Raw genomic sequence first — 15,970 nt, 5'->3', positions numbered from 1 at the left:
ATAAAATCCTCTAATCCCCTTAATAATTCTAGTCGATCCTATCTCCTGTCCCCATTTTAGAGGTGAAAAAATTAAGGCCAAGAGAGGTTGCCTAACTTCCTTTCCCAGTGTCATTCAGCTATAGGTCAAGGTCTCAAAAACAAATCTAGTTTTCTCTAGAGTCTGTGCTTTTACTATATAATAAGAGAGTGAAGGAGCAGTTTTGGCAAAATAAGTCATTTTCCCCCTTTACAATTAAAATCTATATTTCTGAAAGCACACACATTAAAGCATTAGACCTCTTAACATGGACAATTGATGGGCGCTGTCCCCAGCTCCTATACTTTGATAGTGCTGCTAGCATGGACACTAATAGTCAGCTAGTTAATACACTGCAGTCAGTTGCTAACTAGTGGGATATGCCTGCGAAGTGTATGCCACAGGTAAGAGAGGGGCTTTTTTACAGGAAGAGATCTGTTGGGGAAAATCGAAGGAACAAATATCACCTCTGCTCTAGGGCCACCAGTCATACATGGGACTGCAATCCCTCCTGATTCTGGGAGGTATGAAGCTGGAGTCCCCATACACACAGCCCTTCAACGAGACTCTGTGGGTTATCTGCCATCTCTCATTGTCCCTATGTGTGTTTCTGGGAAAGAAGTGCCCACTTGTTCTTTCATCATTCAACAAATATTTAATGAGCACCTACGGTGGCCAGTTATTGGGTTAGTACTGGGGCAGAGCAGATAAAAGTCAAGCATGGCCTCTGCTTTTACTGAGCTTCATTACGATGTGAATATTCATGTCCATCCTAACTTCCTGAAGTCAAAAAGCCTTATTTCTCATGCATTGATAACTAGTCCAGTCCACATACTAAGGAAGTAACATAGTGTGAATTGGTTCAGCTGTTTGACTTTCAAAGGCATACACATATATTAGAGTTCAAGGTTGATGTAACTTGCTCAGTGAAGCTAGGCTGACATTGATGCCCTGATTTATGTAAATAGATACAATTATGTGTTGTGTGGACATGGATGACCAACCAGTGCTTCAGAGAGAGAAGCTGGGAGAGAGAGGCACCAGCCCCATTTCACCTTGAAAGAATTGTGACCCTTCCTTTTGTTGGGCATGATCTCCACTTTGTAAACCGTTTTCCAGATGAATCCTGGATCACTTTCCATATTAGGCATTTTAAAGCAATGTGTGTACCTGCACAGGTTTATTTCTTAGATGCTGAGAGTGCTTCGTGGATTTAGATACATCCTCAGCATGTTCCCATGGAATTGGCAGAAGTAACAGGATACTTCATTCTGCCCTGGCTGAAAGCTACAGGTTCTGGAGATGAAGACGTTTTCTTGGGTTTATGTGGGAATTCAGAACTTGCCACTAGATCTTCTTGACTTAATTGAAACAATTTGCCTCCAGTTGCTGTTGGTAAATGTAATTATGGAAGAAGTAATACAGTAGGATGGCCAAGAAGGGGTCTGCCACTGCCATGGAAGTGCTACTGTTCTGCTTGCCGTTTACATTGTCTTCTCTTTAATCCCAACAGGGAGGTACCTGCTTCCGAACCCTGTGGCGGGCCAGGCCTGGTCAGCGTCTACGGAGACCTCCAACCTCGTGCGCATGCGCAGCCAGGCCTTGGGCCAGTCGGCGCCCTCACTCACCGCCAGCCTGGTGAGTGTCTGTGGGATCTGTCTGTGATGGGCTGGGTTTGGTCCATCTCGCCACCTCTCCTGGGACTACTTTGAGTTTATTGAGTTTAAATGCATTTGCACTTAAATTTAACGTTAAGCACAGATTTGGCAATGTGAAATTCCTTGCTTTCAGTGTGCTGATTTTCCCAAGCACCTTCCTCCCCCCACCCCTCAACCTAATTTGGACTATTTCTGTCAACTTGACTCTGGTCTACACTCTTCCTGTAAAAGAAATGAAAATGTTTCTCAGCTCAAAAAAACCAAAAACAAAAAACAGACAACTTTTTATTTGGAAATAATTCCAAACTAACAGAAAAGTTCCACGAATCAGACGAGATCCGGCGTGTTCAGGGTGGTATGGCCGCAGACAAGTTTTACGAATCAGAAAAGTGATAAAGCACCAGTTGATCCTTTACCTAGCTAGACTCAACTACTAACCTCTTGCCCAACTTTCTCTCCCTCCATATATACACATGCATACACATATGTACATGCACACATACTTTTTTGAACTGTTTGGGACTAGTATATATCAGTCATTAACTTCAATAAATTTATGGCTGATATAAACCTTTTATCTACTCTGCCACCTGTATTTCATCAATTGGCTCAGTAATGTCCTTATACCATTTTCCCTCCTACATACAGGAGTCTAGAGTCATATATTAAATTTAATTATCATATCTATTTAGTCCCCTTTAATCCGGAATTTTTCTGTAGCCCCTTTTTTTTTGCCTTTTTGACATCAACATTTTTGAAGGCTACATAGCCCCACCCATGTTTTTTAATGGAATATTTCTCATATTATGTGTCTAAGTCTGATATTTCCTTTATGCTGAGATTTACGTTTTTGCATTCCAGGACAGAATATGACATTGGTGATGTCGTGTCCTCTCAGGGCATGCCATCTGCAGACACATGATGTCCATCTGCCCCTTATTGTGAAGTCAGTTTTTTCACCTAGTCAAGATGTTGCCCGATTTCCCCACTGTAGTTAGACTTATTCTCTTGTATTCAATAAGCGTTCTGTGGGGAGATACTTTCAGGTCATGCAAACATGCTTCTCCTCATCAAAAATCCCCCTTAGATTTATATGACTGTAGTGATTCTTGCCTGGACCCTTCTTTTCTATGATAATTGAAAATGGTCATTATTCCAACTCCAGCACTTTCTTAACATTTTCCAGTTGGCACATGGTATAAATCTTTCTGTTTTTGTTAGCAGTACAGACTCCTTTATTCCTCAACCCCCTAAATTTACACCTTTACTTTTAATTGTGGTCTTTACTAGAATTTTGTTTTTTTAGGGGGGGCATTACTTCTTTGCTTTAATCTTTTACAAGTTCTTACTTTACAAGTAAGTTTTTACAAGTTATTTTTGCAGTGGTGGTAGGGGTTGTATGGTATGGGAATAGATTTTTAAACATCCCTTACTGGTGATGATGCAAATAATATGTAAATCAGTGCATTAGATGCCTTATAATTTTATGCATTGGTAATAGATTTGGGAATGGTTCAGTAATGTAGAGAGATGTAATTTAGGTCTAGCTTTTTAATTTTAGGTCTAGTCCTGCTTTTGCTATTAGGTACCTGTGTAAACTTGGGCACTTAGTTTCTTAGATTTTACCACCTCATCTGCAAGGGCAAGATGAAAAGAGGTATAAACAGTCTCTGGAAATTCAACTTTGGAATTCCCTAATTCTGCTTTTCAAATAGTAAAGATTCAGAATGATATTGAATAATTATCCCTAAAAATGTTTCTTTGAGGATATTTTATGACTTCTGAAAATTGACTATAATCTTTAAGCCAAAATTAATTGTTTTCCCCTCGTGAAAATTTTGGGACTTATTTTAAAGGTGCAGTTAAAGTGATGATAGTTAGCATCTTCCTCCATCTCATCCCCAAGTTCAAAGTTACTGTTTTTCTTGGGGGAATTTTATCAAAAGCTTATTTTACAGTAAGTATTTACTTTTTAAGGAAAGGGAAATTCCTCACAGTGATTTTTAAAAAAAAACAGAAGTGTTTTTTGGGCCATTGCAATATTATTCTTAACACTTAAATAGTAATCTTTTATGTTTATTGCCAAGAAAATCATTCTGATTAAAGCAACAGTGTCGCAAAGTAATATGTATAAATATTTTATCTATTGTAACAATGGTAGTCATCTACTCAAATACAGAAATTGATCTACTCAATTACCTAAGGTATTTGGGGAGTAAGGTAGAAACATAAGGAGGGCTAATAATAGGAAACACAAACAGGGTACTCCTCCAAATTTTTCCAATGACATTCTTATGGAGTAGTCACTTAAATTATTAGCTTATCCACCCTGCAAGTTTTTATAGTGTTTGTTTAAGAGCAAATCTAGAGAAAATGCTAAAATACTATAGAAAGCAAACCTAAAATAATACCAGGCCCATAATGTCTCAAAAGGTAGCAGCGTTAATTCTTCTGTTCTTATCATATTATGGATAAGTTTGGGTACAGAAGCCAGAGTGTGATTAACCATTTACTACTAGACAGCGGAGGTTTAAAATATAGCGCTCATCATATATTTCATTCAGAAGTCTCATTACTTCCTAGTTGTAGTCCAAGTAAAACTATTTGTGAGCTGTTTGACCACATCTCTTGTCCTCCAACCGCTGTTGTCTTACGAGCTAGCAGCAGCTTGAGGAGGGCTGCCGGGCAGAGAACCTCTCGATTTCCTCATTGTTCTGCGTGTTGGTCAAGGTATCTATGCCATATCCTGTATTTCAGCGTGGCACTCAGGACATGTGAATGACTCCTGCTTTTGGTACCCTTTGCAGAAATGTTAATGTTTCTTTTTTTTTTTATTGGATTACATCTAAAGTATCTCTACTGAGTACAACGGAAAGATTTAATAATGATGCTGTAGAGGTGGAAATACACACCTATTAGAACTTACTTTTTCTCTTCCCCTCCCCCATTTTTCCTTTTCTTTGTCTTCGAAACAAGCCGATGTTTCTGGATTGTGCATTGTGCATTAGAACATGCTTCACTCTGATCCTCTCTCCAGCTTCTATGCTCTCTCATTATCCCCATCTTAGAGCTGTAAGTCAACCCTTCTCCTCCTGGCTCTCCTTAGCAGGCATCACAGTGCACCCTTTAGTTCTTGGTGTTTATGCCTAATATTTCCCTGCTAGACTGCAAGCTCCTCCAGGGCAGAATTCCTGCCTGATTTGGCTTTCTACTTCTCACTGCCCCTAGCACTACACCTTGCAGGTAGGAAGCGTTCAGTAAGTAATGTTGATGGAATGAATAATCATTCCTAGAGAGTGACGAATTTCTTGCATTGCAAGGCAGGAGTGATGGTGTGATTCTATATGCTGTAATGGGCGGCGTAATGAGATCATCCATCTAAAACCTCTTTGGTTTTGCTGCTCACTGTGCATCTTAAAATTGTGACTTGCTGTAAAGTCCATGTAACGGGCCAAATCCCCTTGGGTTCCACATCAGCTGCTCAAAAAATATGGTGACAAAATTATGAAGAGATTACAGTGTCCACATTCAAGGAGATTTTATTAATCTGCTTGTAAGCAGTCATGTAATCACATTGGTTTAAATATTTTGTTGACTCACTGAAGAAGTAAGTCGAAGTGAAATGGGTGTTCAAGTGTGGGAAAATTGGAAAAATAGGAGTCAAAGTGGTTTATGTACAAATAACAGCATTACAACTTGATACAACAGAATTTCATGTACAGCACAACAACATACATTTCGGAAAAGTGTAGACTCTCAGCCTGAGAGGTATTCATATGTTGGTAAGATATATATAAATGAGTGCCCTGTGGTTTGAATTTTAGTAAATGTGTGACCTATAGGTCATTTAAATGCCATAGGCAAGCTTGAAGGTAATGCTAACTACCTTCTCAAGAAGGAGATTAATTACTAGCCCAAAGTATCTAGTTTTCCTTGGCAATGCTAAATGTAGTTGTGCTCCCTCTCCCAGACACATTGGGCATTTCAGATAAATGGCATGTTGCCAATTCATCCTAAGTAGCCTGGAAGCTGGCAGAATACATGCTCAGCCAGTGTCTGCCTGCTGGGACACCAGCCGGGAGTGCTGATGAAGTGTCAGATGTACACTTCATATACATTAATCTGAAGAGGGGAAAACTCATTTCCCCCTTTGCTTTCTCCATCTTTCTGCCCCTCCCCACACACATGGGTAGTTTATCAAAGAAGTCACAGTCATCGAAAGCACGGGGATTTATACAGATGCTGCTTTCTGGCAAGAGAGATGGAGATTTCAGGAGGCAAAGAGGACCAGTAGTGACTTACTGTTCCTTAGGAAAGTAGGGTTGTAGGCCTTGATGGTTAAGGTTTAGAAATGGCATATGTGGCCATTGTAAGAAACATTCACTTGTCTTGTACTTTGGCATAATAGATAGATGGCAGAAACACAGTGAAAATTAGTTTTCAGTATTTTTCTTCAGTTTTCCATGTGATTCAAATCATGAGACTTACGTTTTGTTTGTGTGAATGTCCCTCTCATGTTCTTTCTTACTGGGGTTGTCCTTGACTGTCCCACTGGAAACTTCCCCACACTGCACACCCAGTTCCCCATGTCACGCACTCACTTTTTGCCGTAGCTTCATCTCCTTCCAATATACTACATAAGGTGCTTATTTTATTATATGTCTCTTAATATCTAATGAAAAATTCATGAGGGTGGATGTAGTTTTTCTGTTTTCCCAGCTATTTCTTCAGGGCCTAGAATAGTGCCAGGCACATAGTAGGTGCTCAGTAAAGACTTGTTGAATACATAAGCAAATATATTTCCTTTCAGTACAAATTCTTGGGCCCTAGAATGGAGTTCTGTTTATTTTTTGTTATTGCTTTAATCTGTGATTAACTTTTTAGGTGTGTATTATTTAGCCTAATGAAGAAGCTATCCTTCAAGCCCAGGAGCAGTTCACTATGCGAACTGCATTCAGGAATTTAACAGTAGTTGTTCTGTTGGAAGGTGGGAATAAGGGGGAAAAGTAGTGTGGTTAAGATATTAACTCCAGTTTCTACTACTTGTGGTAACCTCATAAACATATTGTGAGGATTAAGTGAATGAACTTTTGCGTGCTGCCTTGCGCAGTGCCTGTCACTCAAATGCTGGCCTCAGTGTTCCTGGGGTCGGTGGAAAAATGTTTCTTGGGGGTAGTCAGCCAGGCTTGGCTGAGGTGGTGTTATCAGAGGGGAGGAAGATAAGCACTTTTCTCTCAGATTGACCTTTATTGGGGGGGAGTGCTTTCAAATATTGTTTTTCAACTTTTAATATTAGGTTAAGTGGTATAATTTTATGTTTCTTCAGTGGCCCTCTTTTGACATCATATCCATTTCTTTTAATGGAAAATGTATGTTTCATGATGTATTATAAATATTTAAACCAAACTATTTAAACTGTAATATATTCAGAGAGCCTTGATGAATATTCATCTTTTCCATTTGCAAAAAATGCATTATGAAGACACAGGGAAAATTCACTAAACGTATGCAAAAGTGCATTTTTCCTTTTTAATTCATTCAGAATGCACTGACACAATGTCAGCATTTATTTAGGCTGCAGACTTTATTTGCAGTCATTTAATATTATATCAATACTTCATTAGCCTTATAGCTCAAAAACAAAAACCTGAGCCGAAGTCCAATTAGTTAACTCCGAGAGAGTACCTGTTAAATATTGATGTAGGAACAACTTGAATGCCCTTGGATAAATTGCTTAACAAAAATTGCAGAATACAACTATGAATTAGCATTTCTCCTTAGCCATTATGACTCAATCGAAAGGCTGCATAATATTCTAACGTATGGATTTCTCATAGTCTATTAAACTATTTCACCCTTTAGGTAATTTCTAAGTTTGTCCTCTTGCCAATAATGGTGATGAGCAGGCTTTTAACAAGTCCTTGTCACCTCTAATTGTTTTTTCAGGCTATGTTGGTGGAGTGGGATTACTGTGGTAAAGGATATGAGCATGATGGGGTTCTTCACACTTTTGCTCAATTGTTTCTTGGAGTGCTCTACCAACTTATATTTCCAGAGATGAGAAAGTGCGTGTCCCTACACTCTGGCCAGCAGTCAGTAGTGTCTTCTAAATAGAACACGTAACTTTGCTAGTTTGTTGGGTGAAAAGTAACCTTTTTTACATTTATTGTTCATTTTCAGTGAAGTTGGTGTGGCAGTTGGACATGTTGTGCTCATACACCAAAGCCCACAGATAAAGCCAGTGTGCAACTGGGCTTATCCATGCTTCCTCCTAGGGCTTCTTCCTTCCATTCCCTAAATCAGCTTGCCGTAACAACTGTGGGCACCCTCCACCGCTCTTGGGATATGAGAACTGCTGAGTGTGATTACAGTGTCTGTAGCTGAAGGCATCATTCCACAGTTCAATTTTTTTTTCATCTGGAAAGTAGTAATCTCAATTGTGAAATAGTGCCTTCAGCTGTGGACATTATAATCTTGGTCTCAGGGGTGCTGGTATTCCAGGAGTAATACATCTCCCAGCTATTACCCTAGGAGCTGGGTTCTGTTTGTAGTGAAGGGTGAACTTTCATAGCTCAGTGCTGAAATAGTGATGGGGAGCCCTGAGCAGATTACTAGAGGTCAGGCCTAATCCATGAAGATATATCTCATTATAGGCTTACCCGAGCCCATCTGCAGAGTAGCTGGTTTAACATGAGTCCATAAATTGAAGATCCGCTTAAAAACAAACTATAAAATGCTCACTATAACTACTGCCTCTATGAAGAGACACTCAAATTGTGCATCCTTACGCTAACCATGCTTGGCTGCCATGAGAATAATTAGCCGAAAACCCATGAAATTCACTGTGATTCAGTCAATGAATGAACAAAGAACTACTTATTTGGGGGGAGACATTTTTTTAAATTAAATTCTACCCAGAAGTAGTCATTTAAAAGTTCCCATCCCAGTTTTCTCTTCCTTACATTTTGCGAAGATTAAAAAATATTCATTACCTTGCGTATGTGTTGTCCTTCCTGGGAAGGACGGAGTGCCTGCTGGGGTGGCGCTCTGCGTGGGGGTGCCTACACAGACCGGTCAGGTGTGCCCTTCTCATTACCAAAGACATTTGAGAGTGAGATGGATGCTGCCCACAAATGTTCTGTGGGATAGAAAGAGAAGACATGCATGCCCTCTTTTAATTGCTTACAATCATAGAGGGAAACCAAACACATTTATAACTGCAATAAATTTGTGTGTGCGTGTGTACTAAAGCTTAGGTTTCATTTACTACCCACTTACCCACCTTGTGGACCTCTTTCAAAACTGGCCAACCTGTTCACCAAGCATCAAGAGAAGACCCATGGAGTGGCAAGTGCTGGCACCTCAGCCGGCTTACTCCTCACTATATCTTTAGCACCAAGAGCACTTAGTACTTAGATGACGGTTGTTTACTAACAAATGCTGAGAAGGCCTTGATTCCAAGTTTCAATAGTTTTCTGAGGCTCCTATTGTTCTGCCTCCTGGAGCCCAGACTAGCTGAATGGTTGTGATATCAGTGATTTGGTTGGGTTGTGTCGGGGGGGATGCTCAGGACAAAGGTGATGAAGCAGTCTTGGCAGCCATCGTGGAAGTCTCTTGTACTGATGATCAGGTACCACTCTGGTGGTCTCCTGGTGTGACACGGCTTGTCCTCTCTGGTGCCCTTTTGCCTCTGTGGTGAAATAGCAGCACTTGCCTATTTGCTATCTTATTGTCAGAAGGATTCTGCAGTTCAGGAGACACCAAGGAACCCATAGTAATTAGACAGTGGTTTGTAGGAGGAAGGTATTAGGATGTAACATTTCCATTCTTGGGAAAAATGAAAAAGTATTATTTTAATTCATAGGCTTCTTAGGCTTCCTGGTTATTATGGCTCTGGGAAAGCCGGCATAATTTAATACCTTATTTTTCTAGATATACTTCGGTGGTTAGTGGAATGAGTAGCAGTGATAGTTATACTTATTCCTTGTTTCTTGGCACCTGAAGTATGTAGTGTTGGCTTCTGAATCAGTGTATTTGTTCATTAGACTCGTTTTCAGTTCATTGACTATATGAGTAGAGTCCGTGTTGTACAAGTCGTATTCAAACCTGCAGGGAAGAGACATGACACAGGGCCTGGCTTTTTAAGGAGCTTCTAAGCTGGATGAGGTAAGATTTCTGAGAAATCAGAAAGCAGAATAGATGATACTAACGTGCTGGAATGTGTGCAGCTGTGACAATTTGTCGATGTGGGAGGATGACATGGGCTGCAGGGTCTGGAAGGTTTGGGTTAGGCAAGCTTCAAGACGCGGTGGGCCTGTGTGCATAGTGGAGCGGTGTGGGGCGATAGGCAAAGGTGGACGGTGTGGTGTGGCCAGTGATATTTCCTCTTACCATGATGTTTCTAGAACAGTTAGGGAGGCAAAGGACCACAGGAGAACTGAGAGGCTCATGGATGTCAGCGATAGAACGATTTTGACATAATCGAACCATTCAAGAGTACCGCCAGCACCACCTGTCTCTTAGAAAGAAGAGTGTCCCCGTAAGAGGTGGACGGGGGGGTCTTTACGCACCCAAGCAACTGATTTCTTTTTACTTAGGAAATTCCCGGGTGGAAAGCCTGGTATTTTCAGGTATTTTAGTCAAAAAGAAGTATAGTTGTTATTTTTTGCTATATTTTAGATTCAATGACAAGATGTTAATAAAGACTCACTGGGTTAGGAGGTCTTTTCTTTCCAATCTGACACTATCAGTTCGCAAAGGAAAGTTGTGGGGTTTTTTGACAGAGGTGAAGAGCTTTTTGTTTTATTGTTGTTGTTCAAGTACAATTGTCTCCATTTTCACCCCTCCATGCCCCCAACCCACCCACCCCTTCCTCCCACCCTCGAACCCATCCCTTTTGGCTTGTCCATGTATCCTTCATACATATTCCTTGATAGCACCCCCCCATTACCCCCTATCATCCCCCTCCCTCCTGCTCTCTCATTACTGTCAGATTGTTCTTTATTTCCATGTCTCTGGTTATATTTTGCTTGCTTGTTTGTTTTGTTGATTAGGTTCCTCTTACAGGTGAGATCACATGCTATTTGTCTTTCACCACTTGGCTTGTTTCACTTAGCATAACGCTTTCTAGTTCCATCCATGCTGTTGCGAAGGGTAGGAGTTCTTTCTTTCTGCTGCATAGTAGTTCATTGTGTAAATGTACCACAGGTTTTTGATCCACTCATTTATTCATGGGCACTTTGGTTGCTTCCAGCCCTTGGCTATTGTTAATTGTGAAAAGTTTGTTTTTAAGGGAAGAAAGGAGCAATGTGGCAGGTCTAATTTAGCTATTTGTGATATACTAAATTCTTTTATTGGTCAGGGCACGTCAGCCTCCATTTAAAGAATAAAATTTAAGCAGTGGGTACCAAGTAGCAGAATATGTTTACAAATAACATGCAAAGGCAAAAACCTGTGCTTAAGTCTGAATTCACAGTAGGACTGACCATCATTCCAAGCCTTATAGTGCTTCTGCAAGTTTGCTTTCTAAGAGCCCTGACTTTTATTCCTTCTTTCATTTACCTGTTTTCTGTGTTTCTGTGCCTTTCTTTCTATCCAAGATGATTCTGTACTGAAACTTGAAATGTTCTCTGGATGGTATATGTCCTTACAATCTAAGAATCTAAGACACCACGTTACTGTATGTAGATTTCTGCACTCACTAGGAATGACCAGGGCTTTAACATGTCATGGATATATCCAGGTCTGTCCAGAAAGTATCCAGCCATGTACTATGGAAAATAGAGGCATTTATTGAAGAAGATACAAGATACAAGAAACATTGTACATAGGACAATGATGTCTCAGTCCCCTTCAAAGTAGGCACCTTGGGACCTCACACAGTTCTCCCAATCTCCATCAGTTGCCCCATCATGTTTTCCTGAATCTCATCAATGATCTGAAATCTTTTCCTTTCAAAAGTGATTTTAGTTTTGGGAAAATTCAGAAGTTGCAAGGTGCCGAATCTGGGAGGTAGGGGGGCTGAGTCACCTGGGTGATTTTATGTTTCATCAAAAAATTCTGCACAAGACATGACGTATGAGTGGGCACGTTGTCGTGATGAAACTGACAGTCACCAGTTGCCCATTGCTGCAGCCTTCTGAATCATCTGAGTAGTTTCCATGGAGGAGTGTGCAAGCTTAATGCAAAATCTGATGCACATTGATTGCTCTACTCAGTCATATTGAATGCGATGGCCACACAGTACACAAGTTCACTCAACAGTGTCTACTGCCCCCACTGACTAGTACAGTGAAGTCATCATTGTTCACTCATGCACATTCCAGTCCACTCTTCTTGGCTTCCAGGTTACACTGATGTTGCATAAATTGTTCTTGTTATATTAACCATGGCTGGACTTTTTCTGGACAGACCTTGTGTGTATGTGTGTGTGTGTGTATCCCTCCACCCCCCACAACAGGGATATATATTTATTATTATTTTTGCAAGAATGAACACTTCTCCTAGAACTCTTGTGGAATGCCTCTTTATTGCATGAAACCAACTTGTTTTTCCTTCATTACAGATGCCCCTTGCTTTGCTTATATAGGTGCTTTAAGTGTGTTTATTTTTTCTATTGTTTCTTTGTACAAGTTTTTTTTTTGGTTCCTAAATACAAGCAGTGGTAAGTTTTAGCCTGATAAATGATATGATCCATTATATAATTTTGCCCCCCCTTTTTACATACCTCTGATCAAAAAGGTATTGATTAAACTTTCAGGAGCTTCTGTGTTTCCCCCATTTGCTGGAGGACATTCATCCTCTTCACAGATTCAGCTGGTGGAGGGTCAAGGGTTTCTCATCTTAGGTGCTTCTAAAGTTTGACAAAATAACTTGGGCAATAGTGAACTACCTGCCATTCCTCTAAGGGCATTAGATTCCTTGCCTCATGCCCTTCCTTGTTCTGGAAAGAAAATACCTTTGTATGCAGCTCCCTTCTGTTTGCTTGGCCAATGCCTGTTTGTACATTAGCACATGCACTTCTTCCAGGAAGCCTTCCATGACATTTCTGCCCACCCTCACCCAACCTGGGTTCTATCACACTCGTTTGGATTGTGCATATTGAAGCGAAGCATTTATCAGATAGGGCTGTAACCGTCTCTTTTCTCCCTTTTCCTCCTCATCCCCAAATGGTCTGATTGCCTAGAGAGCCCAGGAAAATGATCTGTAGCTGATGAAGATGTAAGCCTAGAATATTTCGTTGGATGGACTCTTAGAAATGACACTGGATGAAATATCATGGGCTTATATTAGGTTGTACCCATAACACCCCTGTACATTTTAATTGACTTTTGAGAACCTTGCTTCTAAAGATCAGTCCTAGAACTGGAGAATTTTATGGATGGAACAGACCTCCAGTCACTCCTCTCCTCTTGCCTAGAAAGGGACTGTGCTGCAGGGGTCTTTATCTACATTGTGTTCATTTTCTTTCTTTCTTTTTTTTTTACAAGCAGTTGATTTAGAATTTAATTATTGTGGGCAGTTCAGAGTAAGGTTTAAAAGGGTGGGTTCCACATTCAGGCTGCCAGGTTGGAATCTGGACTTCACCACTTACTACATGTGTGACCTTGACCTTCAGAAAAACAAAACCTCTAAAAAATGGGACTATTGATGGTACCTGTCTGACCTGGCTATTGCTGAAATCAAGTGAGATAGTACCTGTAAGGCACTTGGAACCCATAGGAAGAGCTCAGTAACGTTGGCCGTTGTTCAAGGGGCCTAAACCGATGCATTTATTAAATCAGGGAACTTCAGTTTTATTAAATGCATGTCTGAAGTGTATAGATGAAAGAATAGATGAGGCTGGCCTTATAAATATGAGCTTCTCAGTGATGATTTTTCACATAACTGTAGGTCCACTCTGTTTCCTGCAGGGTGATTTGTGGGGCATGAAGCTTGTTTGAAGTGGAAAGTTATGAAGAAAGGACAATGTGGTGTGATCGACATGAGACAAACTTTTAGGGTTGATGTCATCAAACAGTAAAAAACAGAAAGACAACCGGAAAAAAAGATACCCCATCTCCTTTCTTTTCATTCCTCATTTTGGGTTACACCACAGATGCTCAGAATATTGGCCTTTAGGAGTCTTCTTTTTGTAACAAATACGTGACTTGTTTTCTGTTGAATTGACATTTTGTATACCACACATCCCAGTGCTTGTATATTTGGATCTTTAGAATACTAACCTCTATTTTACTGAAAATATTATAATATTGCCATTTTTTTTGCTATTGCCAAATTTTGCTGTTGTTAATCCGGGTGTAACAAAGTTAGAGGATGCCTGTTGGGTCTCTAACATTTTGCTGGCTCACTCCATCAATAAAACATTTTGTAGTATGCATCCCTAATATGTGACTATATTTTAAAATAGTTCACATGTACTCAGAGGAGGTATTTAAAATATTTCAACAGACAGAGGACACTTACTATAGGGTTTAAGCAGAGGCCTGAAGGTGGCTTGGTTGGCCAGGTGTTAACCGTTTAATTGCCACATTATGGCTAGGTAATGGGGCACTGGGAGTACACTCAGAGTGCCAGCCTGTAAGGAGGTGTTTTAGCCATCAGAACCGGTATGTATCAGCTGAGTATCAGCGTGAATGTCAACTTAGGAATGTACTAAAGCCAACAAAAAAAAGGAGACATAGAAAATGGAAACTAATCATGTAATTTTTTTCCTAAGTCCCATTTGATAATATTGTGTACTGCTCTGGTACCCATATCCCAATGCCTTCTAAACCTGCCAGAATAGGGCTTTTTTGTTAAAAAGCGTTTTGAATACTCAGTGAGGCTGCCTCTTCTTTTCTGGAAAGGTTTATTTTATTTTACTTGTAGGTGAGAGGAATAGCATATCTTTGCTACACATGTCATTAAATGCCACTAAATTGACACAAATGTTGACAGTTATTATGGGAACTGTTTCAAAGCTAATTATGTTAATTAGAATGTAACATACCAGTAATTGCATGTATTCAAACATCATACCTTCACTTTTTGTGTTTTCTTTAGATGTAAGACATTCATTCATTTGTTGCTTGAAAAGCTGCAGAATTATAGCTAAGATAACAAATTATTACCAGCTAATAAAATTGGTTCTTTAGAAATATGCTCTAATTGGTTAGCTATGTAAAAGACAGAAATAAATGTTAACATGTTAAGCATATAAATTAGGGACATTGCTTATGAAATCCTTAGTTTTAGGCTTTTCATTTAAATATGCCTTCTTATTGCAATTAATATTATCATTTGGTTTATGACCCTTAAAAATATATTCCCTTTCAGCATTTCTTGGAGTTCTAATTTAGCTTCCTTATACACGTTAGAAGATTTGCAATTTAGATTTTAATTTGAGTTCCATTCTTTAAAATGCCATTTTTCTTGTATTTCATTTTTATTTAAAGCATGCTTCTCTCTGTATTCATGGAAGCTAGGCATAAACAAACTACTAGAAAAAAATCAAGTTTTTTAAGTGAACTGGGAACATAAAACATTTTAATAGACATTTCACATAACTAAACTAAGTATTTGAGAGGCCAACCAGAGAATAATGCCTCTTTGGAAACAAATTTTATGGGCTGTGGTGTTCCTAATTTACCTTCTGTTATAGTTCTTTAAAATACAGCATTTCTGTGGTGGATTTCAAATCCTCACCACTTCTTACATGTGTAGAGTATTCGATATGCCTCTGCCTGATGATTTTGGGGCTATACTTACCTGAAGACAGAGTTTTGGTCTCTGTAGTTTTTTAGAGTTTTGAAAAAATATATATATAGTTTTCTTTTTGATATGCTGTTCTTTTCTTCTGATTTGAGTGTGTGGGTGGAGTGTTTTATTCCAACCGTGACCCTTATAAATCAGCAAAACACTTTTGATGCCATGGCCTTAATTCTCTAGGACTTGCGATATATGCCTTTCTCAACTAATTGAGCTCATGGTCTGGTCCCAGGTGGATGTGCGCAGAAGAGAAGAGCATTTCTTCTTAGTGCCTCTTACAACTGTCACTACATAATGCTGCTGGCAGATGCTGTGCTCTGCCCGTTTTTCTGCCAGGGTTTTTGTTCAGCATTTTTGGAGGTCCTGGCATCCTTTGCATACAGGCCCTTTGTCTTGCTTTCTATGCTAACTATTCTTCAAAATGTAGCAGGTGATGGAAAAGACTGGCCTGTTTAGGATTGGGAAGCTTAAAACTGATGTAGTATTGACGTTTCTTGGCTCAGGAATTTCGAACAGTTGTTACTGTACCTCCATGAGCCCGGGTG

General features: G+C 39.7%; 1 protein-coding gene across 5 annotated transcripts in view; it reads left to right on the top strand.

Moving 5' to 3' along the window:
* The window catches only part of MAST4 (microtubule associated serine/threonine kinase family member 4), a 524,552-nt gene that overhangs the window by 170,960 nt on the left and 337,622 nt on the right, over positions 1-15,970 (top strand). For all 5 annotated transcript variants that reach the window (XM_053913123.2, XM_053913118.2, XM_053913119.2 and 2 more), the window contains exon 3: positions 1,532-1,656. In XM_053913123.2, the coding sequence (XP_053769098.1) occupies positions 1,532-1,656 (125 nt within the window). The remainder of the gene's footprint in view (positions 1-1,531; positions 1,657-15,970) is intronic.

This window comes from Desmodus rotundus, chromosome 1 (assembly GCF_022682495.2).
Source record: "Desmodus rotundus isolate HL8 chromosome 1, HLdesRot8A.1, whole genome shotgun sequence".
Lineage (NCBI taxonomy): Eukaryota > Metazoa > Chordata > Mammalia > Chiroptera > Phyllostomidae > Desmodus > Desmodus rotundus.
This window is presented reverse-complemented; position numbering and strand designations above follow the sequence as displayed.